The 27,199-nt window shown below is 42.2% G+C and overlaps 1 protein-coding gene across 3 annotated transcripts in view; it reads right to left on the bottom strand.

The window, feature by feature from the left end:
• The window catches only part of TRAPPC9 (trafficking protein particle complex subunit 9), an 816,338-nt gene that overhangs the window by 725,902 nt on the left and 63,237 nt on the right, over positions 1-27,199 (bottom strand). For all 3 annotated transcript variants that reach the window (XM_077809757.1, XM_077809756.1, XM_077809758.1), the window contains exons 10-11: positions 13,173-13,299; positions 6,210-6,355 (exon numbers count right to left, since the gene is read on the bottom strand). In XM_077809757.1, coding sequence (XP_077665883.1) covers positions 6,210-6,355; positions 13,173-13,299 — 273 coding nt within the window. The remainder of the gene's footprint in view (positions 1-6,209; positions 6,356-13,172; positions 13,300-27,199) is intronic.

Genomic DNA, 27,199 nt, shown 5'->3' with positions numbered 1-27,199 from the left:
ACACTAAACTGGGAGAAGTGGTAGATATGCTGGAGGGGAGGGATAGGATATAGAGGGACCCAGACAAATTAGAGGATTGGGCCAAAATAAATATGATGAGGTTCAAGAAGGACAAGTGCAGAGTCCTGCACTTAGGACGGAAGAATCCCATGCTCCGCTACAGACTAGGGACCGAATGGCTAGGCAGCTGTTCTGCAGAAAAGGACCTAGGGGTTACAATGGACGAGAAGCTGGATATGAGTCAACAGTGTGCCTTTGTTGCCAAGAAGGCCAATGGCATTTTGGGATGTATAAATTGGGGCATTGCCAGCAGATTGAGGGACGTGATCGTTCCCCTCTATTCGACATTGATGAGGGCTCATCAAGAGTACTGTGTCCAGTTTTGGGCCCCACACTACAAGAAAGATGTGGAAAAAGAGTCCAGCGGAGGGCAACAAAAATGATGAGGGGACTGGAACACATGACTTACGAGGAGAGGCTGAGGGAACTGGGATTGTTTAGTCTGCAGAAGAGAAGAATGAGGGGGGATTTGATAGCTGCTTTCAACTACCTGAAAGGCGGTTCCAAAGAGGATGGATCTAGACTGTTCAGTGGCAGCAAATGACAGAGCGAGGAGTAATGGTGTCAAGTTGCAGTGCAGGAGGTTCAGATTGGATATTAGGAAAAACATTTTCACTAGGAGGGTGGTAAAGCACTGGAATGCATTACCTAGGGAGGTGGTGCAATCTCCTTCCCTTGAGGATTTTAAGGTCAGGCTTGACAAAGCCCTGGCTGGGATGATTTAGTTGGAGATTGGTCCTGCTTTGAGCCGGGGGTTGGACTAGATGACCTCCTTAGGTCCCTTCCAACCCTGATAGATACTCTATGATATTCTATGAAGTTTATATTAATACCATCTAAATTCCTCCTTCTAGCGTAAATTCTGTATGCATTATTTTAGGTCTGACTCCAACTTCTTTTTATACAAAAAGATATGATAAAATTTTCCACAACACATTTCTAAACTGAAAGCAAGTTTCTGTAAACTAGCCACCATTTGTTTAATCTTGTATCATTCTGTTGATTTTCTGTAGAAGTCACTCCAACATAAAACAAGAACATTTTAAAGGAATTTATATATATTTCTGTCAAATATGGTTGCCCAAGTTTCTAAATGACAGACTCGCTGCAGCCCATGCAAATTTGTTGTTACCTCTTTCTTACTTACCTAAGCAGTTACTCAAATTTGCAGTCCTGTGGATTGTTTTGGTTAAGAGCAGAAATTGAGTGTCAGATATTTCTCTTATGCAACCCTGTTTACTTACAAAGAATGAACATAATGTCCTATTTCCCTGAACACGGCAGCAATTTGACAGCAGGAGACGATATCTTTGATCATAGTATCAAGTCCCTTTTCTAGGCAGTTAACGAAAGGCACACTCGTTTCTCCGGGTCATACCACGAGTACTTTTATGGCCTTAGGCTTGTCTACACTACAGAGCCTTTGCCAGTATAGCAGTGCCAGTAGAGACCCTAAGTGGAGATGCAGCACAATCCAACAGGTAGTCTCCTGCCAGCCCAGCTATCCACTTCCAGGAACAACATTAGCTAAGCCAACAAGCACTCTTTTGTCAGCACAGTTGCATCTACACCAGGTTTTGCAGTCAGGTAGAGGGTGTTGTTTTTTTTTCCACATGCCAAACAGACACACCTATGCCAACAAAACTGTGTAGTGTAAACTAAACATTTGCCTTTTGCTTCCTGCCACTTCTCTCTCACCGTCTCTGGTCTTTTTCCTGATTCTCTCTCTCACACCCCCTACCCATCAATGTACTAGCCTTTGTATTTGCTATATATTAATCCCCAGAGAAACACCTTGTGCCACATGGTTCAGCTTCTACTCTGGCCTTACCATGTGCTCGTGTTTTGGGTGCTGCTCCTACTGTTTCCGCTATCTCATTCCATTTATATTTAGACCCATCAAATTCAATGAGATTCAACTCAATCCATAACGCTATTTTAAATTAGGACTCTGCATTTTCTAATTTTAGAAGAAACTATTTTCCTTAGTAATACCATCTTAAAAGCAGAGGATCTGATTTAAAGGCAGCTAACTGTTAAAATAAATAAATAAATAAATAAATAAAAATTAACAGTCAAACCTGTCACATGGATAACTTCCTTACCTTTGCTCTTAGAAATTTTACAAGCTCTCTCTCTCTCCTATTAGACGTACTGCCAGGCTTACGAAACAACAGTGCTGCCAAACATTATTTCCATTCACATTCATTTTTTCCCATTTCCTGAGCCCTGAGCCTCAGGTGGTTTTATAAGAGAAACTTAGTTTGCACGCAAATGCAGTCAAGGTACTGACAGAATCTGCTCTCTTATGAGTTAAAATGACCCCTCTGTACATGAAGTATAGCATCTTTTTCAGAATTATGAGATAAACATTTTAATTTGCTAAAATGTAATTGGAAATCTGACGTCACTGGGAAGAAGAGACAAACAAGGCAAAGTACAATCTGGTTTAAAAAACTACATCTTTAGTGACAATCTATACTATTAGTTGACAGTTCCCAAACTCTTGCAGAGGCTGTATCCTAAACCAAAAAAAACTAGCAAAAGAAATTAAGGTATATTAGTAACACTATTTAAAAGTGGTTTTATTCACACCTTTTAGAATAGCAAGCATATCAAAGGAAGGAAACAAGTTTACATGTTGGGCTTTTTCACATTCCTCTTAATAAGACCTGCAAAGTATATGTTTGGTTTTGTTTTTAATTGGGCTTGTTCTCTCATTTGAATATAAAGGTGGTCTGAAAGTTTGTCGTCATAAATTATTTTACGTTTCTTTTTTACCTTAAAAAAATTAGGAATATCCATTCTGATCCTCCGCAGAGGACTTCTTTTGGGTCATTAGAGGCTGTCTCCACACTACGATTGTGTTGCTAAAGTTAACTATTGCAGCTTCATAGGTAGCAGCAATGGTGGGAGCCCTAAAATCCAGCAGCCATTCAGCATGTGTACTCTGAACTCTCAGTCTTAACTGGTTCTTTACAATAGATATTCTTTGAAACATAGGAGTATGCAGTGTTGTAGCCATGTTGGTCCCAGGATATTAGAGACACAAGGCGGATGAGGTAATTTTTTTTGGACCAACTTCTGTTGGTGAGAGGGTCACGCTTTCAAGCTTACACAGCTTAAATGAAGAACCACTCTGTGTAAACTCAAAAACTTGTCTCTCTCACCAACAGAAGTTGATCCAATAAAAGGTATTACCTCACCCACCTTATGTTGCTAATATTTGGGACCAACAGAGCTTCAACAACACTATATACAACGATGGAAGATGTCGAATTTTGCCATCGGAAAAGGAAACTCCACAACATGAAAAAAAAAGGAAGCAAAAACAACAGCTACACCTACTCCCTAAGCAAATGCAAGAAACAAAACATCCTATGACAATCTGTACATCTGTGTTCACCCCTTTTAGAGGATTATGGTAAATTTGTACAAAGTATGCCTTGTGCAATTTCATTTGAAAACTCGTGATTTGCTGATCATCATTCTCCTGGTAAAATATGTGTGACAACATTGTATGTAAAATTTTGGGACTCTACTATGAGATATTTCTGGAACATGTCCCAACATGTTCTGGAAATCAGTCGCAAACCAATTTCCCAGAGACAAAAGGCTAGCCAACGCCTCAGATCATAGAATCATAGAATATCAGGGTTGGAAGGGACCTCAGGAGGTCATCTAGTCCAACCCCCTGCTCAAAAGCAGGACCCATCCCCAATTAAATCATCCCAGCCAGGGCTCCGTCAAGCCTGACCTTAAAATCCTCAAGGGAAGGAGATTCCACCACCTCCCTAGGCAACTCATTCCAGTGTTTCACCACCCTCCTAGTGAAAAAGTTTTTCCTAATATCCAACCTAAACCTCCCCCACTGCAACTTGAGACCATTACTCCTTGTCCTGTCCTCTTCCACCACTGAGAATAGTCTAGAACCATCCTCTCTGGAACTACCTCTCAGGTAGCTGAAAGCAGCTATCAAATCCCCCCTCATTCTTCTCTTCTGCAGACTAAACAATCCCAGTTCCCTCAGCCTCTCCTCATAAGTCATGTGTTCCAGACCCCTAATCATTTTTGTTGCCCTTCGCTGGACTCTCTCCAATTTATCCACATCCTTCTTGTAGTGTGGGGCCCAAAACTGGACACAGTACTCCAGATGAGGCCTCACCAATGTCGAATAGAGGGGGACGATCACGTCCCTCAATCTGCTCGCTATGCCCCTACTTATACATCCCAAAATGCCATTGGCCTTTTTGGCAACAAGGGCACACTGTTGACTCATAGCCAGCTTCTCGTCCACTGTCACCCCTAGGTCCTTTTCCGCAGAACTGCTGCCTAGCCATTCGGTCCCTAGTCTGTAGCTGTGTATTGGGTTCTTCCATCCTAAGTGCAGGACCCTGCACTTATCCTTCTTGAACCTCATCAGATTTCTTTTGGCCCAATCCTCCAATTTGTCTAGGTCCCTCTGTATCCTATCCCTGCCCTCCAGCGTATCTACCACTCCTCCCAGTTTAGTATCATCCGCAAATTTGCTGAGAGTGCAATCCACACCATCCTCCAGATCATTTATGAAGATATTGAACAAAACTGGCCCCAGGACCGACCCCTGGGGCACTCCACTTGACACCGGCTGCCAACTAGACATGGAGCCATTGATCACTACCCGTTGAGCCCGACAATCTAGCCAACTTTCTACCCACCTTATAGTGCATTCATCCAGCCCATACTTCTTTAACTTGCTGACAAGAATACTGTGGGAGAAAGTGTCAAAAGCTTTGCTAAAGTCAAGATACAATACATCCACTGATTTCCCTTCACGACGAGATTAAATGGACCATCATCTGATTAAGTGGCCACTCTTCGGCAGGACAGCGTGTGGGCAAAAAAAGCCTATATTTTGACAAACAAGTAGCTTAAGATTCTTGTCCACACAGCCTGAACATCAGCTGGAGATGGTTCTTGTGCAAGAGAAATGGCTGTAAGAGCAGAGAGTAAATGCCTCAAATCATCTTTCCCTTTCTCTCTGCCAACATCATCAACACTCGAACAAGAAAGGAAGCAACATTGGACTGGGGGGAGATCCTGACTGAAGGATTCAGTCAGTAAGACTGTTGGAACTTGTGGTGAGAGAGACCTTTACTTTGAATTCACTTAGCTTGTTAAGTTAGGTATTAGCTGTGTTTTATCTTTTATTTCTCTCCTTTTTTTTTTTTCTTATTTCCAATTCTGACTTATGCCTCATTACTTGTAATCACTCCAAATCTATCTTTTTGTAGTTAGTAAATCTTATTGTTTTAGCAAAACCAATGTATTTGGACTGAAGCATTTGGGAAACTCCATTTGAGATAACAGGATTTGTGCATATCATTTTCTATTAATGAGATACATACTTGATATGAGTTTGCATTGTTTAGAAGGGTGCTGGGCAGTACAAGTCACACACGTTTCTGGTAGAAAGTCCGGGATTTGGAATTTGCAGATGTTGCCCTGCAGTGTAATTCAAAGTGCCTGGCTATAGCACTCATACTATATAGCTGGGAGTGATTTACATGCAGGAGGCTGTGGGTGAGCAGACAAGGAGTGGTTGCTCTCATAGCAACACAGTGTAAAAGGCACCCCAGGTTGTAGAATTGAGGGGACAAACCTGTCCATCAGTCCAAATTGTATCCTGAGTAATGTCACACATCCCCAGAGGTCTCACCACCTATACCCTCTGACCACTACATACAACTCCAAATATGTAGAAGAGACCTGACATTCTCTGTATAAACTCAAAAGCTTGTCTCTCTCACCAACAGAAGCTGGTCCAATAAAAGATATTACCTCACCCACCTGTCTCTCTAATATCCTGGGACTGACACAGCTACAACTACACTACATAAGAGTATTTGTGACATAATTCAAGATCTAAAAACAGCTTTTTTATCTAATTCATTTCCCCTAACAAGATTATTAGGTTGAGTGCTTATTGATTTGCTTGAAAAATCACCTACGGATAAGAAAATAAGTTGAAATCAGTTAACATTTCTTCTCCACTGAAAACTTTATCCCAAAGTATTGTGCTTTTTTGAGTAATTCCTTAAATTCCTGATCTGTATATGGAGTCAAGGCATGAAGCAGCAGTTACAAGAAAGCTTGGACCATATTCTTACCTATTTTCTTACTTCGCTCTTCTCCACGATTGTGTGGAATAATTGGAGAGTATATGAAGGGACTTTTGGTTGACATGTTCTGACCCAACAAACTTTTCATTTTCTGTGGCCGAAGACTGATGGGGAGATTCAAGAGTTTCACAGATCTGTTAAATAAAAATTTAAACAGCATTTTTAAACTGGTTATTTTTACTTTAAGGAAATTGTTTGCAAATACTGATTACTCCTTACATTTTTATAATGAATATGGTGTCTATAATGGGGGGAAAAAAGAAATAAAGTAAACCAAGGGTCTGAAAGAAAACCAAATAGCATTTCAGAGGCAAAATTGCAAACAAGTATAAAATTAGAAAAGTATAATGAGGAAAAGGTATCAAAGAAAAGATGTAGAGGATCATCATTTCTTTAAGAAAGTGAACCAGACAAAGATTAGTAAGTCCAGTGATTTAAAATGCATGAAATTTAGATAGCTAAGCACTGATGATGGACTCTAAGCGCCACAAGCCAAGCCTCTGAAGGGGGAGTCTAAAGTTTTCAGCAATAAGCACTGAACAACGAGCAGCTTTGCTTGCAGTTAGCACACAGTTTTTGGGCCCACCTAGAACTTGGATAGAACTGCTATTGTGACAACTAGGGACTACAAATTTACCCTGATTATGTGCTCAACAGTAAAAGGTGAGTGAAAGTTCATAAGATGTCACAATAACCTATAACAAATGTTGATGGGAAAAGATGATCAATACCCCCCTCCCCAAACACACCTTTCAAGGCCCACGCGTCATACACATGCCTATTACAACATGTGGTATACCTCATCCAGTGCACTAAATGCCCAAATAACTACGTGGGTGAAACAAGACTATCACTATACTCTCAGATTAAGTCTCACAGGAAAAAAGATCAAAAACAAACACACCATATCACCAATGGACCCAACAGTGTTCACTATCTGACCTCTCAGTCCTCATCCTCAAAGGAAACCTGCACAATAACTTTAAAAACAAGCTTGGGAGCTTAAATTCATAATTTTCCTAGACACTAACAATTATGGAATTGAAGGAGACACTGGCTTTATGGTTTATTACAACAATCTGTAACCCACTAATGCCCTTTTTTATCCTATTGCTGGAGAGGTGTTAATGGGCCAGTTCACCTTGAATCGTCTCTTAGAATGTGTGTTAACTACTTACTCTAAACAATCTGTTGCATCTTGTATTTAGTTGTTACATTCTGGTATGTCTACTCATGCACCACCGTAGTGCTTCAGTGTAGACACTGAGATTCTCCCATTGGCGTAGGTAATCCACCTCCCTGAGAAGAGGTAGCTGGGTCAACAGAAGAATCCCTCTATCAACCTAGCATTGTCCACACCGGGGGTCAGGTCAGCATAGCTACATCTCTCGGGGGTGTGGATTTTTCACTCCCCAAGAGACACAGATATGCCCATGTAAATTCCCAGTGTTGACCAGCCCAGTGAATAGCTTTTCCAGAACTGAAGAAAAGCTCTCTAACTTGAAAGCTTGTCTCTTTCACCAATAGAAGAGAGACCAATAAAAAAAACATTACCTCACCCACCTAGTCTCTAAAAAGCAACACAGAAAGATTGAATTAGTTCAGACAAAAAGGCCTCCTGATATAACTTAAGGACTGCATTAAGATCATGCTTGGTAAACATGAAAAGCATGGAATCAAATCAGTCGATCAAAATTGTGGGTCAGGAACTAGGCCTATTGGCGGACAAAATAATGAGACGACAGACTTTCTCCCAACACACTCTTTTGGAGTTCTTTAAAAGAAAATACTTTGAGGAAAAATTGGCAGAAGCAGCATGTCTGCCAACAACTACTGTAGCGAGCATTATCATCATGCCCACCATCTCTCACCATCCCCTGGAACCCCTGGACCACCTTCATCCTACCAGGCCAGAGACATGGATTCAGATACCACCACCACCTCCACTGGTTCAGGCTAAATCTCAAACACCACCTGGCATGCAAAGCCACCTTCAGGACAAGTTGTGGCTTTGCTTTTTTCCCTTTTGGTGTAGATCCCTGGTGTCCCTGTCTCTCTTTCATTAGCAGCAGAGACTACCATGGAGCCCAGAGGAGGATGGTTATGAAAATGTTTGAATGCTTCCACCCTTTTTGCAGTGGGAAGCATGGAAATCAGGGCCTGCCATAAAGCCTTGACTGGCTCCAGAATAGCCTCATTAATAGGAAGAGCTACCCTAAAACAGAAGTTCCTCAACTGTGGGGTGCCCAGGGCCCCAGCTGCTGACTCCAGCCCCTGGCTGAAGCTCCGCTCCCGGCCCCACCCCCATCCCCAGCTGTGGCCCCAACCTCAGTCCCCTTATCTCTGTCCTCATATCCCCTCCCCCTTCCAGAGCTGTGGTCCCGCTCCCAGCCCCAGCTCCAGGGGGGAGGGGGGGGATCTCTGCCCCAGATGTTAATGAACCTAGGCCTGCACACACCCAGCTCAACAGTTATTAGACCAATTCTAGTAATGAATTCTTGATTGATATCCAAAATACTGAAGCAGCCTAATTGCACTGTAAGCTCCCTGGAAGAAAACACCACCCATAGCCAAGAGTGATCATCTCCGATTGCCTAGAGAAAACCCTTGAGTCATCAGTTTACCCATAAACAAATCTAGTGTTCTCCCTTGAACCATTGTTGTTTCTCTACAAAAACCCCTACCTATGCCCAAGTGTTCTGATGCATGGACCCAAACTCTGCCTCAGTTCCACTGGGACTCCATCTCCTGACTGATCGTGCTGGGGGCTCTGCCCGTCTCCAGCACTCAAGACCCTGAGCTACCATCATCACCTGGGAACCCCGACAGTTCAAGCCACAGGGAGTGGGTGAGATCCCTCCCCCCTCTCTGTTTTCCTTTCTACCTCAGGTATTAACCTTTAATAATGTAACTTATGTTTGTTTAGCCCTCCTTGTGTAGTTATTAGTATTATTCAATAAATAACTTTTATGGTTAAGCTGGTTGCTTCTCTCTCCCTCTCTGAACTTCACTCTTGTGTTTTTAGCTTCCCCATTTACTCTGCAGCAACGCTTCTTTTACCTAAGCTAAAGATCCCTGTAGCGCCCAAAAATACTGTGGGGTTTGCTCATCAAGTGGGTTACTACCAGTACAATTGTAATATGAAAGTGGGAACAGGGACGTGCTGAACCTGTGGCATATAGGGGTGGCAGCTGAAAGTACTGCTTGGCCCAGCCTATTGAGCCCAGGGGCATATAAGGGTGGCAGCTTGAAAGTGCTGCTTGACCCAGCCCATTAAGTACAGGGACATATAAGGGGGTCAGCTTCAGAGTGTTGAGTCACCCGATCCACTCAGACTTGCTCTGTTAGTGTGCGTGTGTGTGTTCATCTGATTCTGGGGCTGGAGGAACCCAGCCCTGGGGAATCTAGGTCCTGCAGTATAGTTCCATTGGGAGGGGACTTGCATAAGGGAGAAGTAGAGCTCCAGATGAAAACACACGTGACACAAGAAGTACATTGATAGAATTACAGAAACATGCCACCCCGAAGAGTAACCCTAATAAATGAGCATTCCCCAAAGTAACGGGCAAATTTGGTAACAGTTCTGCAGTACTGAAAGCTGCATCAGCACTTCAGGGATCAGTCTAAACAGACACATTCCTGCACTCTGAAGTCAGCAATCCTTCCTGGCTTAAGGACTGCACCTGGGAATGCCTCTTCGAGTGCACCTCAATGTCCTGGCCTTCAATCAGTGCTTTCACCTCAGATTTCAAAGACCCCAGTATCAAATCGTTAGAAGACTTACGTGGTCTCTTCTTGAGTACCAGCAATGACAATTTGCTTCTTGACCCAGTCAGATTAGGGGAGCACTCCTAACAGATTCAGAACATGCTCGGTGCCAGCTAGGAGAAGGAAGGCGCCAAGGGCAGGCCAAGTGCAGACTCCATAAGCAGACACTTGAATTTGGCTGGCCTGTCCTTCTTTGATCAGGGCTTGAATACCCCAACAAATGAGACATTTGTCACTCACATGCGCCTCCCCCAGACACCTAAGGTGGCTGGGGTGTGGGTCACTGACTGACAGAGACTTGTTACATGAGTGACACGACTTGAAGCCAAGAGAATGGGGCATGGATCCAATACCTGTACTGGTACCCAAACGGGAACCGGTGACCCCACTCTACAAAATATTAATCTGAACATACTCTTATATCTAAACTATGTACAAATACAATAAACTAGACTAAAAACCAACACAACAGGTACTACATACACTAAAGAGGGTAAGACTTGCACAGAATAGCAGCTCCAACAACTGACAATGGAAGTAGGAAGGAGCTGAGAGGGACCGGCGGCGGTTCCACCCTTTCTACCTCCATGTAGTAGCACAAGGCAGCAGAGAGTGCTCACTGTACCTTGAAAGTGTACTGTTACGGGAGAAATTTCTGACTGTTGTACACAAGGCACACACTACCCCTACCGTAGAATGGACATGTGCAATCACTTGAAGAACCAGTCTGTAGGAGTAGTTACTGAGGGGAGAAAGACCTTGTCCTCTTTCCCTGCTTAGATCATTGTTTCCCATAATCCCTGGGTTTAAATGCTTTGACTCAATCCCCAGTATAGAAAGGAGAGGAACAGTGGACTCTTGGTACACCAAATAAGACTCATCAACTTTGACAATGTCTTTAAAGGATAAGATAAAAGCAAAGATCTGGGCCTTCCATTTAGGATTTGACATTTCGGAACTAAATTCACTGGTGCTTCTTTAAGAGGTCAAGTAACTAAAGCTTCCCCTATGTGGATAAGTTTCACATTCCCTCCTAGTCCAGGCAATAAATTTAACACAAAGCAAGCAACTCTGAAGCAAAAGCCTGTCACCACAGGCTCTTCAAGCACTGTACATGTTGGTCAATAAGCTACTGCAAGGTGCACTTCTTTAAAAATCTAAATGTTCGTCAAGATTGCTAATTTTGTTCTAAAGCTAACCAAATGCTAATCAATAGTAAAAAAATCTAAATGTTATCCTGAATTCCTTACTCCACAACTATAATTTGCGAAGAAACAGGATAACAACTAAGGACTGTGATTCCATGACCATTTTGACAGGCAAGAAGAGAAGAACTGGGGACAGCTAAATGAAAGTGTTAATTTACTGATGCTTAGAACATTCAGATCTCCAGTCCAAGTTTGGGTCCTTCATAATGGTTATAATTCAGTGTTTCCATTACTTGTGAGCCACAGTACGCCCTTCTGAGAATGGAGATCTGCAGAGGCAATTTAATGAGGAAAAAGGCTTGCTGTGTTTTTTCCTATACCAACAACCCTTGCTCAAAATAACTGTGTGTTTTACCTAAATGAATAAGTTCCCCTTGGGGCTCATTGATAAATAAGTTAATTTAGTTAATCACTTATTTCAAGTATTAGAAAGGGTTTTGCAAATATATTTCCTAGGTTAATTTACATTCTTAAAAGTGGTATACTTGAAGCTTAGTTAATTAAAGGATTATGATTTCATAAAAGTGATATGTTTTATAAACAGGGATTTCTGAAGCCATCTTAAGAAAGAAAGAAATAGTTACATTCTAGAACACCAGGCTATCAAGTTTATGCTGACGAACAATTTATTCAAAGTAAGTAATTATTTTTCACATTATGCTGGAAAACTAGATATTTACATTATGGTAGAGCTAGAAGGCTACAACCAGAATGGGGACCAACTGCACTAGATGCTTTACAAACACAGTTGAACATGGTCCCTTGCCCTAGAAGACTTATTTGTTGAATCTTATCTTCAATTAGTAAGTAACAAATAATAGGATCGAAAGATGATGGTAACAGTAGTGAAATGGTTACATCAGGGGTAGGCAACCTATGGCACGCGTGCCCAAGGCGGCGCGCGAGCTGATTTTCAATGGCACTCACGCTGCCCGGGTCCTGGCCACCAGTCCGGGGGGGCTCTGCATTTTAATTTAATTTTAAATGAAGCTTCTTAAACATTTTAAAAACCTTATTTACTTTACATACAACAATAGTTTAGTTATATATTAAAGACTTATAGAAAGAGACCTTCTAAAAACAGTAAAATGTATTACTGGTACGCGAAACCTTAAATTAGATTGAATAAATGAAGACTCAGCATACCACTTCAGAAAGGTTGCTGACCCCTGGGTTGTATAAACCAACTATCTAGATTACAAAGTCTGTTTGTTTTTATTCTCCATCTCATTAATTTTCACTCCACAAACATTACTACTCTCTTTTCTTGGTACCAAAAGTCCTGCATATTGAAATTCACAGTGACACTCCACGCTGAACTGGAGTCTACTTTGAGCATTGTTCACAGTGGTATCTACTATATTTTTCTGGTGGGCATTTGCCTTCCCTGCTAAAGTTCTTTGTTTTTTCCAAAAAAGATCTTCCTTTGCCTTCTTTTCCATTATTGCTCTCCGATGACATTTGCTCCCACTCCAGTACCTTCATATGTCAAATTAGATGGCAAATTACTTAATGAAAGGACTTTGGAGTTACGTAACACATATGTAAATAATGTAGGCTAAGACATCTCAGGAGGCTTAACGGAGTTAGGCAACCTACTGTAAGTCAATAGGAGTTAGGTGTCTAACTCCCTTAAACCTCTGAAAATCCCATCTTAAAATACATAACTTTTCTTGGGTCAATGGTTACTTTTAACTTTGATTTTCAGAAGATTCTGATATAATTTAAAGACAAGAGAAAATTCTGCTCCACTCAAAGAGTCTCATTTGGCTCAACCATTCTAAAGGAACAGAGTTTTTGCTTCTGTAATTTTATCTCAGAAATCCAAATTTAACACGTTTCAATGTCATTCTGGACAACCAATTATGCAGGTTGATAAGATCTGATGCCTATCTAGTCTAATTTTCAATACTACAAGACAAGTTTTAAATGTTAAATACAGACATTTGCAATGCAACATTTTATATAGTCTTACCTTACAATAGGCAGCTTAGTGAATGGCACAGGGGGTAACCTCAAACCTTCTGGAAGTGTGATGAACTCCATCGTGCCAGGACATTTTGATGTGTAGTTTTCTAAGCTTTGTGTTACATCTTTCTTTTCTAAAAGAGAATAAGATCTCAACTGAGTTGCAACACCAAGGGAAAACAGGTTCAGTTAACAATGAAGTTGCCTTAACTTATATTTTACTTGCTTTGGTATTTATGTCAGACGCATGACCGTACTGTAATGCCATCATTTTTATTTAATTTCCTTTGCTCTTTTAAAGCCCATGCATATACATTGGGCCCACTGCATAGGCTAAAATGTGTCATGTTAACACACAACAGCAACTGCATTCTGACTAAGTCCTACTTAAACAAAAGTTTACAAAGTAAAAATCGTACCAGTAGTAATGCTTCATAAAAATGATCAGTAGACTAATTAATTGCTTATTAGAGAAATTACAGACTTTTTGCTGCACATATTTAATAGTTTTTCAAACTTCAATTTACATGTAGTTTTCTCTGTAGGTTCTCCTTTTTCAAAATAGCCAGAACAATTATTACAACTTACCTACTGATTCTATATACACACAAAGGACTCAAGAACAGTTTATCTAATTTGCTCACATAATGATACTCAGAGTCAACTATCACTATAGATAATCAGTCAATTACAATATCCACATAGAAAAAGAAAAAATAATTGATTTCAATGGTATTTTGTGTTAAAACTATAGAAAAAATTTATTTTAAAAATTACATATGGTCCTAATTTGAAAACAGACAATGAGGACAAGTTTTGCTTCTGTTGTTTAATTAAAAAGGCATGAAAGCAGGTAACTTGAATATCAAGTCAATTTTAATTGAAACAAACCTAAGTTATACAATTTGGATTACTTATTTTTATATAAAGCATATTATAAGAATGATGGGTCACAAACACTTTGAAAGGTAGCTAACTATACCTGTTCAGTTATTTTGACACTTATGTAATTACAGCCATTTCAAAACAAATTTTTGAGTGTTTGCAAACAACCATTTGGCTCACGATTAATTATCTAAATGCAGGATTCTGTGTTTCTCCTGTAACAGCAGATGCCATCAACAACACTGAAACAGTACAGAAAGCTGTATTCCCTATGTAGCAGCTCTTGCATTAAAAACATAGAAAGAGGCTTGAAATCAGGTATTAGTGAACATGGTAGGAAAGGGATATGATTTTCCACTATTTTATTGTATAATGTACTGGCGTTTTTTTTTATTATTATTTTTTTTATCAAACTCCACACGTGTTCTATTAGTAATTTGGATCCTGCATTATCATTTTGTTTCTAAAACAGAAGAGGGAGAGACAGAGGTAAAAGGAAGGGAAAAGAAAAATGGTAGAAAAAATGCTGCCCTCTCATGAATGCATTCAGAGGTTGGAAGGCAAAAAAAGGAATACAAATTACCTAGATGCTGAACTATGAACACTGAAGATAATGTACCAATCACTTAACACATAAGAAAATGAACTTTTTTCCTAAATGTATCTGGGAATATGAATAGAAAGAGGAAAGGGCAGAGAAGGAAAGGGTGTCAGACTTTGCTTAGTTTTCAAACTCTGTATAAAGATAGTCAGACGCATCACACAGAATTCTGAAAAAATATCTTCTATTTACTGCAGAAACAGTTTCTATACAGTAACACCTCACTTAACATTGTAGTTACGTTCCTGAAAAATGCGACTAAGTGAAACGATGTTAAGCAAATCCAATTTCCCCATAAGAATTAATGTAAATGGGGGGCTTAGGTTCCAGGGAAATTTTCTTCAACCAACACACACACACACAGTGTATAAGTTATAAACAAACAGTTTAATACTGGTACGCAAGGATGATTGTGAAGCTTGGTTGAGGTGATGAAGTCAGAGGGTGGGATATTTCCCAGGGAATGCTTTATTGCTAAATTATGAACTAGCAATTGGCCGAGCTCTCAAGGGTTAACTCATTGTTAATGTAGCCTCACACTCTACAAGGAAGCACTAATGGAGGGAAGGGAGACAGCATGGCAAAGAGAGACACACACCGTGTGTGTGCGCGAGAGTGTGATGCATGTTACCCCTTTAAGTACACTGACCCCACTCTTAAGTACACTGCCTTGTTAAGTAGATCAGCAAGCTGAGACCGCAGCTGCTGCCAGGAAGCTCCCACCATTCTGAGCCCTCTCATGTGTGTCCCCTGCTCTATGGAAGATAGGGTAAGCGGGGTGCAGGAGCAGGGGGACACCCTGACATTAGCCCCCCTCTTCCTCCCCCTCCCCCCTGCACATCAAGCAGGAGGCTCGGGGAGCAGCTCCAAGGCAGAGGGCAGGAGCAGCACATGGCAGTGGGGGGAGGGACAGCTGAATTGCTGGCAATTGATAGCCTGCTGGGTGGCTGTTGCACAGGGAACTTGGGGGAGCGGGGAACTGATAGGGGGGCTGCAGGACCACCCTGGTTCCAAGCCCCCACCAGCTAGCTGCAACAAGCTGCTCTTCCTGCAACCAGTGGACAAAGCAGGAGGCTGCCAAATGACATAAGGGAGCATTGCATAACTTTGAACGAGCACCCCTAATTGATCTGCAACGTAACAATGAAACAACGTTAACCGGGACGACTTTAAGTGAGGAGTTACTGTATTTACTTTCTATTATGTGCATAAAACAGGACCTTTTACACTTAACCACGTATTTGTCCCTCCTGATTCTTCTATAGCTAAATCATCCACTATTAAATTCCACAGAAATTTTTTGTGATGTCAAGCAAACAGGAACCCATCATCAGATATGGCGCAAACTACACATAATATTTTACATAAACATATTCATTTCCTTAACATATCTCAAGTAATTTATAAGAAAAGAATTACACAATATATTGAGATCAGTTCTACATAAAATGTTCTCCTAAGTTTCGCAAAGAAAATTAACTGCTCATTAAGTTTTAGTCCACAGCAAAACAAAATTGTTTTTCATTGTTTTGAAGCCTAGCACCTAAAAAAAAAAAAATTAGAATTAGTCCTATTTATACAACTTGAAATGAGTTTTGCATACATCTTCACCTTGCTATGCCTTTCCCCCAAATCCATTTAGAAAGTGAGGAGCTCTAATCAAACCCCAAATTACTGACTAGTCAAAATATTCTTTGAGCTGCAGTAACCCCTCGGAGATATAAATCAGGTAGGAAAGACCCCACTGGGCTTGACACTATACAAGGACCATTCTGTCTTGAAAAGTTTATAACACTCCCCTATCCTGAAATCAGTACAACTAGTAGCTCACTCTTGTTGCGTGCAACTGCCCAAACAACCGCTTCGGCTCCATGCACTAGATGCACTCCTGTCCGGAATAGAGGAGCCTGAGACAGAGACCCTGCCATGAACAGCAAGGAGGAGGAGGAGAAGACACAGCAGAGGACTCCACCTCTGATGTGAATCAGGATCTGTTTGAGACTCCGCGGCAGTCTAGCCAGTCCCATCAAGCAAGCATGGATGAGCCTGACGAAGAGAAAGGGAACTCAGATAAGTGTGGGCAGTCAACCCCTTCACTTAACGGTGCATTTTCAATTTAGTATAATGGCCAGCACCGCTAGGGTCCCTTTTTGACCGGGCATTCCGGTCAAAAACTGGATGCCTAGCAACCCTAACAATACTCTGGCAAACAAACATTTAGCTGGCCTCTTTGTTCTACAAAAGAACACAGTGACTATATAAAACCATCTGTAATGCTGAAGAATCATTCAGATCATTGATTATACTGGGAAACAACTGCTTTTGTGTTGCTTATGTAACCTCCTGGGTTCCTATCTCAGTCAGAGGTTCTGAGAAGTTTTAAAAAAAAAAAGGAATAAGTGGCAGCAGGAAGCCTTTTGACCTCCAAGGCATGATGGGATTGGATCAGAGACTGCAAAAGGAGAGCCAAAAAACAAGTCCCATGATGTCTGACTTACCCTTTCCCTTTGCGAAAAGGGCAATGGAACTCATGCGGGGAGAAAAGGAAGAAAAGAAGTGCCAATCAGGATACTCTGAGGCCTTGTCTACCCTGGCAAGTTTCTGCACAGTAAAGCAGCTTTCTGCGCTGTAATTCCCGAGGTATACACACTGCCAAGCCACTTAGTGTGCAGAAACCATGCAGTTGTAGCGTTGTAAAAACACCGCCATGAGAGTGTAGAGCTTTCTGTGCCGGGGCGACAGCGCTGCGGTCCAGTGCCAGTGTCGACACCAGGACGATTACAGCACCGTAATTGGCCTCCAGGTGGTGTCCCAAAATGCCTGTTCTCACCTCTCTGGTCATTGGTTTGAACTCTACTGCCCTGCCCTCAGGTGACCAATCATCATCCCCACCCTGTACATTCCTTTGCAAATTTGAAAGTCCCCTTCCTGTTTGCTCAGTGATGCGTGCAGTGGTCTCGGCGCATCTTTCCAGGTGGCCGTGCCTGCTCCATTCACCAGGCGATCGCCCACTTGGAGCAATGCCAAGCTGCTGGACCTCATCAGCGTTTGGGGAGAGCAGGCTGTGCAGTCCCAGCTGCGCTCCAGCCATAGGAATTATACCACCTAAGGACAGATTTCACAATGCATTATAGAAAGCGGCCATGACCAGGACACATTGCAGTGTAGGGTAAAAATGAAGGAGCTACGGAATGCCTACCACAAGACACGGGAGGCAAACAGCCACTCCGGTGCTGTGCCCACAAAGAGCTGGACACAATACTTGGTGGCGACCCCACCTCCACTGCAAAGACCCCCTCTGGATACTTCGTTGGCTCACGTGCCAGGAGTCAACTCCAAGCCAGGAGTAGGAAATCTCGGATGAAGAGGGGGAGTGGGAACCAGAGACAGAGGATGACTTGGAGGCCAGAGATGCATGCAGTCAGGAGCTCTTTTCTACCCCAGAGGAACCTAGCCAGTCACAGCAGTCGGATCTTGGCAAAGCGCAAACAGGAGAAGAGGCCCCTGATAAGTAGATCTGATTTTGGGAATTGCTGAAGCAAGTTGCTGGGGGCAGGAGGGTTGCAGAAAGCAGGCTTCTCTCCCACGGCATGCTTAGTCTGAGCAGCGGAACAGGCTCTTGATAGACTCCCTCACTTCACGGGACTCTCCCTCAGAGAGCTCCAGGAAACTCTCGTGGAGATACTGGGCAATCTGCTGCCATAGGTTCCTTGACAGAGCTGCTTTTTTTCTTGCCCCATTAACGGTAACTTTCCCACGCCACTTTGCCATCACAGGGGGCACCATTGCTGCACACAGGCGAGCCGCATGGGGCCAGGGCAGAAGCAGCAGTCTTGAAGACGACCCTCCCTTGACTTCCTGCTCACCCTCAGCAGCGAGATATCTTCCATAATGATCACATCCTGTGGAAAGTATGGGGACAGGAATGATTATCAAGCCGCTCCTACAGTGCTGGCTCTCCCCAAGAACCATGTGCCCAGTGTACAGCAGGGTCTGGGAAGACTGATTTACCCTGCCCCTGCAGCTACTCACCATTTTGTGGGTCTTGTGGCTCATGTGTGCTTGCCTGGGGTCAGCCAGTTAGTGCCAGGTGTATGAATACTGGCTGTGTTTTAAAGCACTGAACCAGTGTTGTCTGTGTTGCAAACAAATACTGCTTCTGTACAATGTTGCATTTAAAACTTCACAGAGATGACTTTGGGAGCCCAGCCTCCCTCTTTGTTATTGGTGGAGAAACTGCAGAATTAGAAAGCGGCCAAGAAGAACTAAGGAGGACTTTCTCCATGAGGCTATGATGCACTCTGCCACCAAGAAACAGGAACTGAAGGAGTGGCAGGACAGCGAGAAGAGGGACTGAAAGGAGAACACGACACACCAGAAAGAAGCCACAGAGCAGCTCTTGAATGTTATGGAGTGCCAAGTGGACATGCTCCAGGTGATACTAGCTCTTCAAACCAAGCAGCTCTGTGCCTGCCCTCCCCTGCAGCTGCTGTCGCAAAACTCTTTCCCATGCACCCCCACACACACACCGCCAACACATTTATCAACCTCCTGGCTCCCCTCTCTACCCACAGCATTGCATTCCACTCCTCCCTCCTCACAGTCCAGCACTGTGGACTCCCACTACCCACTGCACTCAACACCCATCCCTCTGCAGTTTGGACCTGCTGAAGTACAGCACCCACTGCACTGTACTCCAAAGGTGAAGGTTGGGTATGATCCCTGGACATATACAAATCTGTAGCTGTCCTGGGACCCCTCCTCTGGAGACCTTCCTTTCCTCCATCCCCCACCCTGCTGATGAATGTTTTCGTTTGACTCTCTCCTCCGACTGTTGTGTTTTACTAAAGGAATTGTGTTGGTTTGAAAGCAATCTTTATTCTATTAAGTGAAAGCAAAAAGCACTGCAAAGCAACATCCAATAACGTTAAGCCCCCTTCTTGCATCATGTGCACCAATCACCTCCTAGCATTACAAGCACTGCAATCCCGAGCATAGCAACAAATATTAGTGGCTTTCAGCTTCAAATTGTTACCTCAAGGCATCCCTGATCCTTATGGCCCCGTGCTGTGCCCCTCTAATAGCCCTGGTCTCTGGCTGTTCAAACTCAGCCTCCAGGCGCTGAGCCTCTGTGGTCCAGTCCTAAGTGAAGCTTTCACCCTTCCCTTCACAAATATTATGGCACATACAGCACACGGCTATAAGCATAGGAATACTGTCATTGGCAAAGTCCAGCTTCCCATACAGGCATCGCCAGCAGGCCTTTAAATAGCCAAATGCACACTCAACAGCCGTTCTGCACTTGCTCAGCCTTTTAGAATCATAGAAATCAGGGTTGGAAGGGACCTCAGGAGGTCATCTAGTCCAACCCTCTGCTCAAAGCAGGACCAATCCCCAATTTTTGTCCTGATCCCTAAATGGTCCCCTCAAGGATTGAACTCACAACCCTGGGTTTAGCAGCCAATGCTCAAACCACTGAGCTATCCCTACCCCCTGTTGAACTGCTTCTTGCTGCTGTCAAGTTGCCCCGTGTATGGCTTCATAAGCCACAGCATTAAGGGGTAGGCAGGGTCTCAGAGGATCACCATGGGCATTTCGACTTCCCCCACGGTGATCTTCTGGTCCAGGAAGAAAGTCCCTGCTTGCAGCTTCTTGAACAGCCCAGTGCTCTGAAAAATGTGTGAGTCATGCACCTTTCCAGACCAGCCTGTGTTAATGTCTGAAATGCCTACAGTGATCCACAAGTGCCTGGAGAACCCACTGAGAAATACCCCTTGCGATTAATGTAGTCGGTAGCTCGGTGGTCTGGTGCCAGAATTGGAATGTGCGTGCCATTTATCATCCCTCCACAGTTAAGGAAGCCATCCACAATGTCACACACATTGCCCAGAATCACGGTCTTTCGGAGCAGGATGCGATAAATGGTCCTGCACACTTCCATCAACGTGACTCCAACGGTCAACTTTCCCACTCCGAACTGGTTAGCGACTGGTCAGTAGCAGTCTGGAGTAGCCAGCTTCCACAGTGCAATCACCACGTGCTTCTCCAGCAACAGGGCAGCTCTCATTCTCGTGTCCTTGCACCGCAGGGCTGGGGTGAGCTCATCACACAGTCCCATGAATGTGGTTTTCCTCATGTAAATGTTCTGCAGCCACTGCTCATCATCCCAGACATGCATCAGGATAGATTCATAGATATTAAAGGTCAGAAGGGACGATTATGATCATCTAGTCTGACCTCCTGCACAATGCAGGCCACAGAATCTCATCCACCCATTCCTGCGATAAACTTCTCACCTATGTCTGAGCTACTGAAGTCCTCAAATTGTGGTTTAAAGACTTCAAGGAGCAGAGAATCCTCCAGCAAGTGACCCGGGCCCCATGCTATAGAGGAAGGTGAAAAACCTCCAGGGCCTCTTCCAATCTGCCCTAGAGGAAAATTCCTTCTCGACCCCAATATGGCGATCAGCTGAACCCTGAGCATATGGGCAAGCTTCACCAGCCAGATCCGACCACTCAGTGCTTGTTTCCTGAGCCCAAAAGCGGTATTCCACTCTGGTCAGCATCTCCATGAATGCCACAAGCAATCTTGTGTCGTAGCTACTACGTGTGGTGAGGTCAACATCGCACTTCTCTTGCCTTTGTGGTTTAAGGAATAACTCTACTGCCACTCGTGACGTGTTGGTCAGAGCAAGCAGTTCAGGATCCATTCCTGCTGCCCGAAAGAGGCAAGGCACGCAGTACACAAACTGTCGAAAGATGGCATCAAATGCGGATGGAAGCACAGGGATTTCTGGGATGCAAAACAATACATCACGGGGCATTGGGACAGGACCCAGGATGTCCCGCAACCCCCACCCCCTACCTTCCCACAAGTCTTAGTGGCAAAAGAGAGTGGTGCTCTGTGGGATAGCTGCCCAGAGTGCACCACTCCAAACAGAGCTACAAGTGCCCCAAGTGTGAACACGCTATTGCACAGGCAGCTGTCAGTGTGAACACACAACAGCCATTTCCATTCTGCTGTAACTGCCGGTGCTGTAACTTTGCCAGTGTAGACGTGCCGTGAGAGTCAGCCCCACAGAAGTAGCAGCTGGACCTATCCCAGGTCTCCCTATAGAGACAGTGTCATGAGCTACCCTTTTTTGGGCACATACCTTACTCAAACACCAATGTCTCTGGGTCATTAGTAGAGCCTTTTTATCCCTCTCAGGACGTTTGCCTGTCAATATCAAGCTACCTGAGCTGCTTTTTTTTTTAAAAAAAAAACCTCTTTTTTGAGGGGCCTGGATTTGTCTTCAAGACCCATTGACTGACTACGCCTGCAATGTCTGGGTTTGACAAAACATTAATCTTTTAACCTGAAAAAAAACCATAAGATAATAAATGTGTTCAATAACCTACTTCTTACTCCAATAGGGATGGCCAAATTTATAACAGACCAGCAGTGCTTCCCATTATGATCACAATCTAGCTCTCCAACTACCTCTGTGATCCTGTTTCCTCTCCTCACAAGAGGCAACTGACAAACCTTCAATTTTAAACACCCCGAAGTTCTGAATGAGTAGTCTGGGTAGCACTTCTGCGCAGGAGTCTAAGCCTCTATGTCTCGGTGCACCCAGCAGTGTATCTTCTTTTTGATTTTCTTCCCACAAAATACGCTCTGAAGAAAATGCTGAGACTGGTGATATCACCAGGAGTGATGTCATAGAGAAGGGTGGAGCTTCTGGGGTGATTGCTCAAGATGACAATTGGAAAGCGGAGCTCTGGGAATTGTGAAAGGGCAGTCACAGGGAACAGGGAGTCGGAGGCTCAGACAGAAGGTCTGACTAGACTTGCCTGGAAGAGGGGGGCTAACTTAAAAAGGGTTAGTAGAGCTCGGAGGAGGAAATGTGAAGAGGTTAAGAGAGCTCAGCTTGGTGTCTTTAGCCCCCTGAAGCTTCTCACACAGGTAGATGTAACAATCTTGCTGAAAAGGAGGAATGGAAGGAAAAATTGGTAAATGTGGCTTCAAGAGGGACTGTTCAAAGAACAGACGTTTAAAAAACCTCTACTGTAAACAAATATGACAAAGGAAGACATACCAAATAATACAGTCAGATTCAGTTTTTCCCTGAAAATTCTAAGGCAGAAACAAAATAGAAGAATTAATCTATGCTAACCAAATGGGTTAAGAATAATAAGATTCACTTCAAAAAACAGATGATCATGAACAATATAAAAAAAATAAGTTCAACAATATGAAGACAGGGATGAGATTAAATGGACTCAAAACTGTCAGGTGATTAATAGTTTGTTTCTGGAAAAGAACAGCTCTCAACATTAATAGCAGAGAGAAAAAGGGAATTCTTTCAGTAGAAAAAATGACAAACAGCCTTATATCGAGATCAAGTAGACTGTATGCTGTGTGGTAACCATTTTCAGATTTAGAACAAACTAAATACACAGATAATGGAAAGACTGATCAAACACAAATGGGTCTTTAGAAGGTAACAAATATAGGTTTACAAAAAAGTTTACTATGTTAATAATGATAAAAATAAAAAATAAAGAATATTCATGATGAATATTTTAAAAATCATCAACAGGAAAAAAAGTTCAACAATAAGGACGTGAGAAGCTGTCACGGTTCCTTCCCCACTCTGAACGCTAGGGTACAGATGTGGGGACCTGCATGAAAAACCTCCTAAGCTTATCTTTACCAGCTTAGGTCAAAACTTCCCCAAGGTACAAAATATTCCACCCGTTGTCCTTGGATTGGCCGCCACCACCACCAAACTAATACTGGTTACTGGGGAAGAGCTGTTTGGAAACATCTTTCTCCCCAAAATACTTCCCAAAACCCTGCACCCCACTTCCTGGACAAGGTTTTGTAAAAAGCCTCACCAGTTTGCCTAGGTGACTACAGACCCAGACCCTTGGATCTTAAGAACAATGAACAATCCTCCCAACACTTGCACCCCCCCTTTCCTGGGGAATGTTGGATAAAAAGCCTCACCAATTTGCATAGGTGACCACAGACCCAAACCCTTGGATCTGAGAACAATGAAAAAGCATTCAGTTTTCTTACAAGAAGACTTTTAATAAAAATAGAAGTAAATAGAAGTAAAGAAATCCCCCCTGTAACATCAGGATGGTAGATACCTTACAGGGTAATTAGATTCAAAACATAGAGAACCCCTCTAGGCAAAACCTTAAGTTATAAAAAGATACACAGACAGAAATAGTTATTCTATTCAGCACAATTCTTTTCTCAGCCATTTAAAGAAATCATAATCTAACGCATACCTAGCTAGGTTACTTACTAAAAGTTCTAAGACTCCATTCCTGGTCTATCCCCAGCAAAACAGCATATAGACAGACAGACAGACCAGACCCTTTGTTTCTCTCCCTCCTCCCAGCTTTTGAAATTATCTTGTTTCCTCATTGGTCATTTTGGTCAGGTGCCAGTGAGGTTACCTTTAGCTTCTTAACCCTTTACAGGTGAGAGGATTTTTTTCTCTGGCCAGGAGGGATTTTAAAGGGGTTTACCCTTCCCTTTATATTTATGACAGGAGCCTTATAAAAATACTATTGATATTGAAATTGGAAGAATAATGGAATAGTTGAAAAGTTTGACAATAGAGTGGGTACATAGTACTGTGGCCATAACCCGCCTACAGTTCCCCTTTAAGAACTCACTCAGTTTCCAGTCCCCTTATCAGCCCCAAACCCTTTTAATTCACTCTTCACTAGGCTAGCATCAGAGTTTGTCAAAAACAGATTTCAAAATTCCCAAAACAAAAAGTCTTATCAGTTCCCACTCCACGCAGTCTCTTGTTTCCTAGGCTTTCCTAGCTTAGGGCTTGGCTTCACTACCAGGGTAAGTCAACCTAAATTACACTACTCTAACTACGTGACTAATATAGTTGGAGTTGACGTGGCTTACATTGACTTGCCCCAGTATCTTCTCTGTGTTTTGAATCTAATTACCCTGTAAGGTATTTACCATCCTGATTTTACAGAGGTGATTCTTTTACTTTTTCTTCAATTAAAATTCTTCTTTTAAGAACCCGATTGCTTTTTCATTGTTCATAAGATCCAAGGGTTTGGGTCTGTGTTCACCTATGGAAATTGATGAGGATTTTTTATCAAGCCTTCCCCAGGAAAGGGGGTGTAGGGTTTGGGACGATTTGGGGGGGAAAGATGTTTCGAAGCGGGCTCTTTCCCTGTTATATATTTGTTAGACACTTGGTGGTGGCAGCAATAAAGTCCAAGGGCAAAAGGTAAAATAGTTTGTACCTTGGGGAAGTTTTAACCCAAGCTGGTAAAAATAAGCTTAGGGGGTTTTTCATGCAGGTCCCCACATCTGTACCCTAGAGTTCAGAGTGGGGAAGGAACCTTGACAGTACACTGTTCTGTTAATTTCCTCTGAAGCATCTGGCACCAGCCACTGTCAGAAAATAGGATACTGGGCTAGATGGACCATTGGTCTGACCCACTATGGCCACTCTGTTTTTTTTAAAGGCGCACAACCAAAAACATAACACTGCCAAACAAGACACTCCACTACACATGCTTCTCCATCTAGGGAGAGGATGAGAGAACATGTGTAGTCATGTTGCTTAATGCACTACTGGAAGGCATTCAAACAGTACAGTGATGAGCATGGTATATATAGCATCTGTTTGTAAACTAATTTTGCCAGAACTACAAAATCAGTGGATAACAAAGCAATAGATATATTCACACTGCTAAATGTGTTCTCCTGACTGCCCTAATATAACTTTAACCTTCTGTCATTAGCTCAAATTACACATTGTAACTAGACAATATTTTCCAATACTGAGCTATATTAAAACAAAGGCCTAAATTTTCTGCAGTATGTTTTCAGTAGCAGAATCTTCTTTCATGTAATACTACAACTAAAGAAAGCTCACAATTAAACCACCTATGCAGTAGCACTCTCTTAGGTACCAACAACGATAACCCATAGAATCACAATAGTTTAGCATTAAAATTCCCTGAATTAATTTAGGGGTTTACAACCACACTTGAATTTCCAGCAAGCTCCTATGTGGCTCACAGTGTACTTTTGCTCCTCTAGAAAGTTATTTAAAAAAAAATTACTAGCAAACAGAGTTCTCTAATGGTCTTTTAAGATTGTAAGCTCTTCAGGGCAGATATTGTGTCACCTTATATGGTTGTACAGTGTCTGGCACAACTAAGCTCTTAACCCAGTTGGGTTCATTATATCCTATTGCAAAATATTAAAAATAAAGGTGTTATAATGGGAAGCATTAGATAACCTTAACACAGTTGTCACTACCAACCCACTAATATTTAATATCCGGACACTTATTTTAATCATGAAAAAAACAATGACAGTACTAAAAATCAGGTTTTTCTTTTATCACAGTGCACTGCTCTGTCTGCAGGACTTGGAATCACAGAAATACAGGGCTGGAAAGGACACAGAGAACAACTAATCCATTCCCCTGCACTAAGGCAGGATTACCTAGACTCACCACTTTCTTCTACTATTTAGTAGAAGCAGCAAGTATTTGGATATCAAGTTTCTGCTTCCAAATATTCAATATAACTGCTTCCAAAAGGCTCAAATTATACTTTGATAGATATTATGATGCCCTGGTCTTAAAAACTTATAGTTAGATAATCCTGCATGAAGTAATTAGGCTTTCAATAGATTCAAAATATAAACTCAATTTTATTAATGATGGCTTTCAATAAAAAGAACATTTCTTGCTTTTTATTCTGGAGTTTGACATAACTAAGGCCAAGTCTACACTACAAGTTTTTGCCAACACAGCAATGTTGGTTTGCGTTGTGATTTTTGAGATATTTATGTCAGCAAAAGTTCTCGTGTACTAACTCCAGTTATACTGGCATAAAAGTACTTTTGCTAGTATATCCTATTTTGCCCACCAAATCAGTATAACCTATACCAGCAAAAGCACATTTTTGCCAGAAAAAGCTAAGTCTACACTTGGAGGATTTTGCCAGCATAGCTATACCAGCAAAACTCAGTGTACACAAGGCCTAAATTGCTCTGTTAATTATCATCTCCTAAACCAACGTATTCCAAAATGTTTGTCCTCAGGAAAAAAAAAAAGAAAAAAAATTGAAATAAAATTTGTTAAGTATAAGGAATAAAAAGTGGTAAGTTTAATACTGTTTGGAATCAGAAATAGGTCATACTTAAAGTTTGCCACAATAAAGACCCTTTCTCCTAATAAAATAAAAAAAGAAGAAGAGTGGGGGACAGATTTCTTTGACAATACTGTTAAAATGAAGCTTTATGAGTGAAGGTAAAAACTACTGCTTAATATATCTTACATCAAGCACCCAATTGCTCAAATATACACACTATTATTTTCTTTTCCTACTCATGGAAGTATGAGAACAAATAATTTATAAAACAATAATCCTGCAAACACAGATAATATATATTTCTCAATCTAGAACCATGCTTTTAGGATTATTTGACCAATACGGAAAGGCAACTCTGTCTTCCTTTAAAAGATATCTTCAATATAGTAAATTATCAATACA

This window comes from Eretmochelys imbricata, chromosome 2 (assembly GCF_965152235.1).
Source record: "Eretmochelys imbricata isolate rEreImb1 chromosome 2, rEreImb1.hap1, whole genome shotgun sequence".
NCBI lineage: Eukaryota > Metazoa > Chordata > Testudines > Cheloniidae > Eretmochelys > Eretmochelys imbricata.
This window is presented reverse-complemented; position numbering and strand designations above follow the sequence as displayed.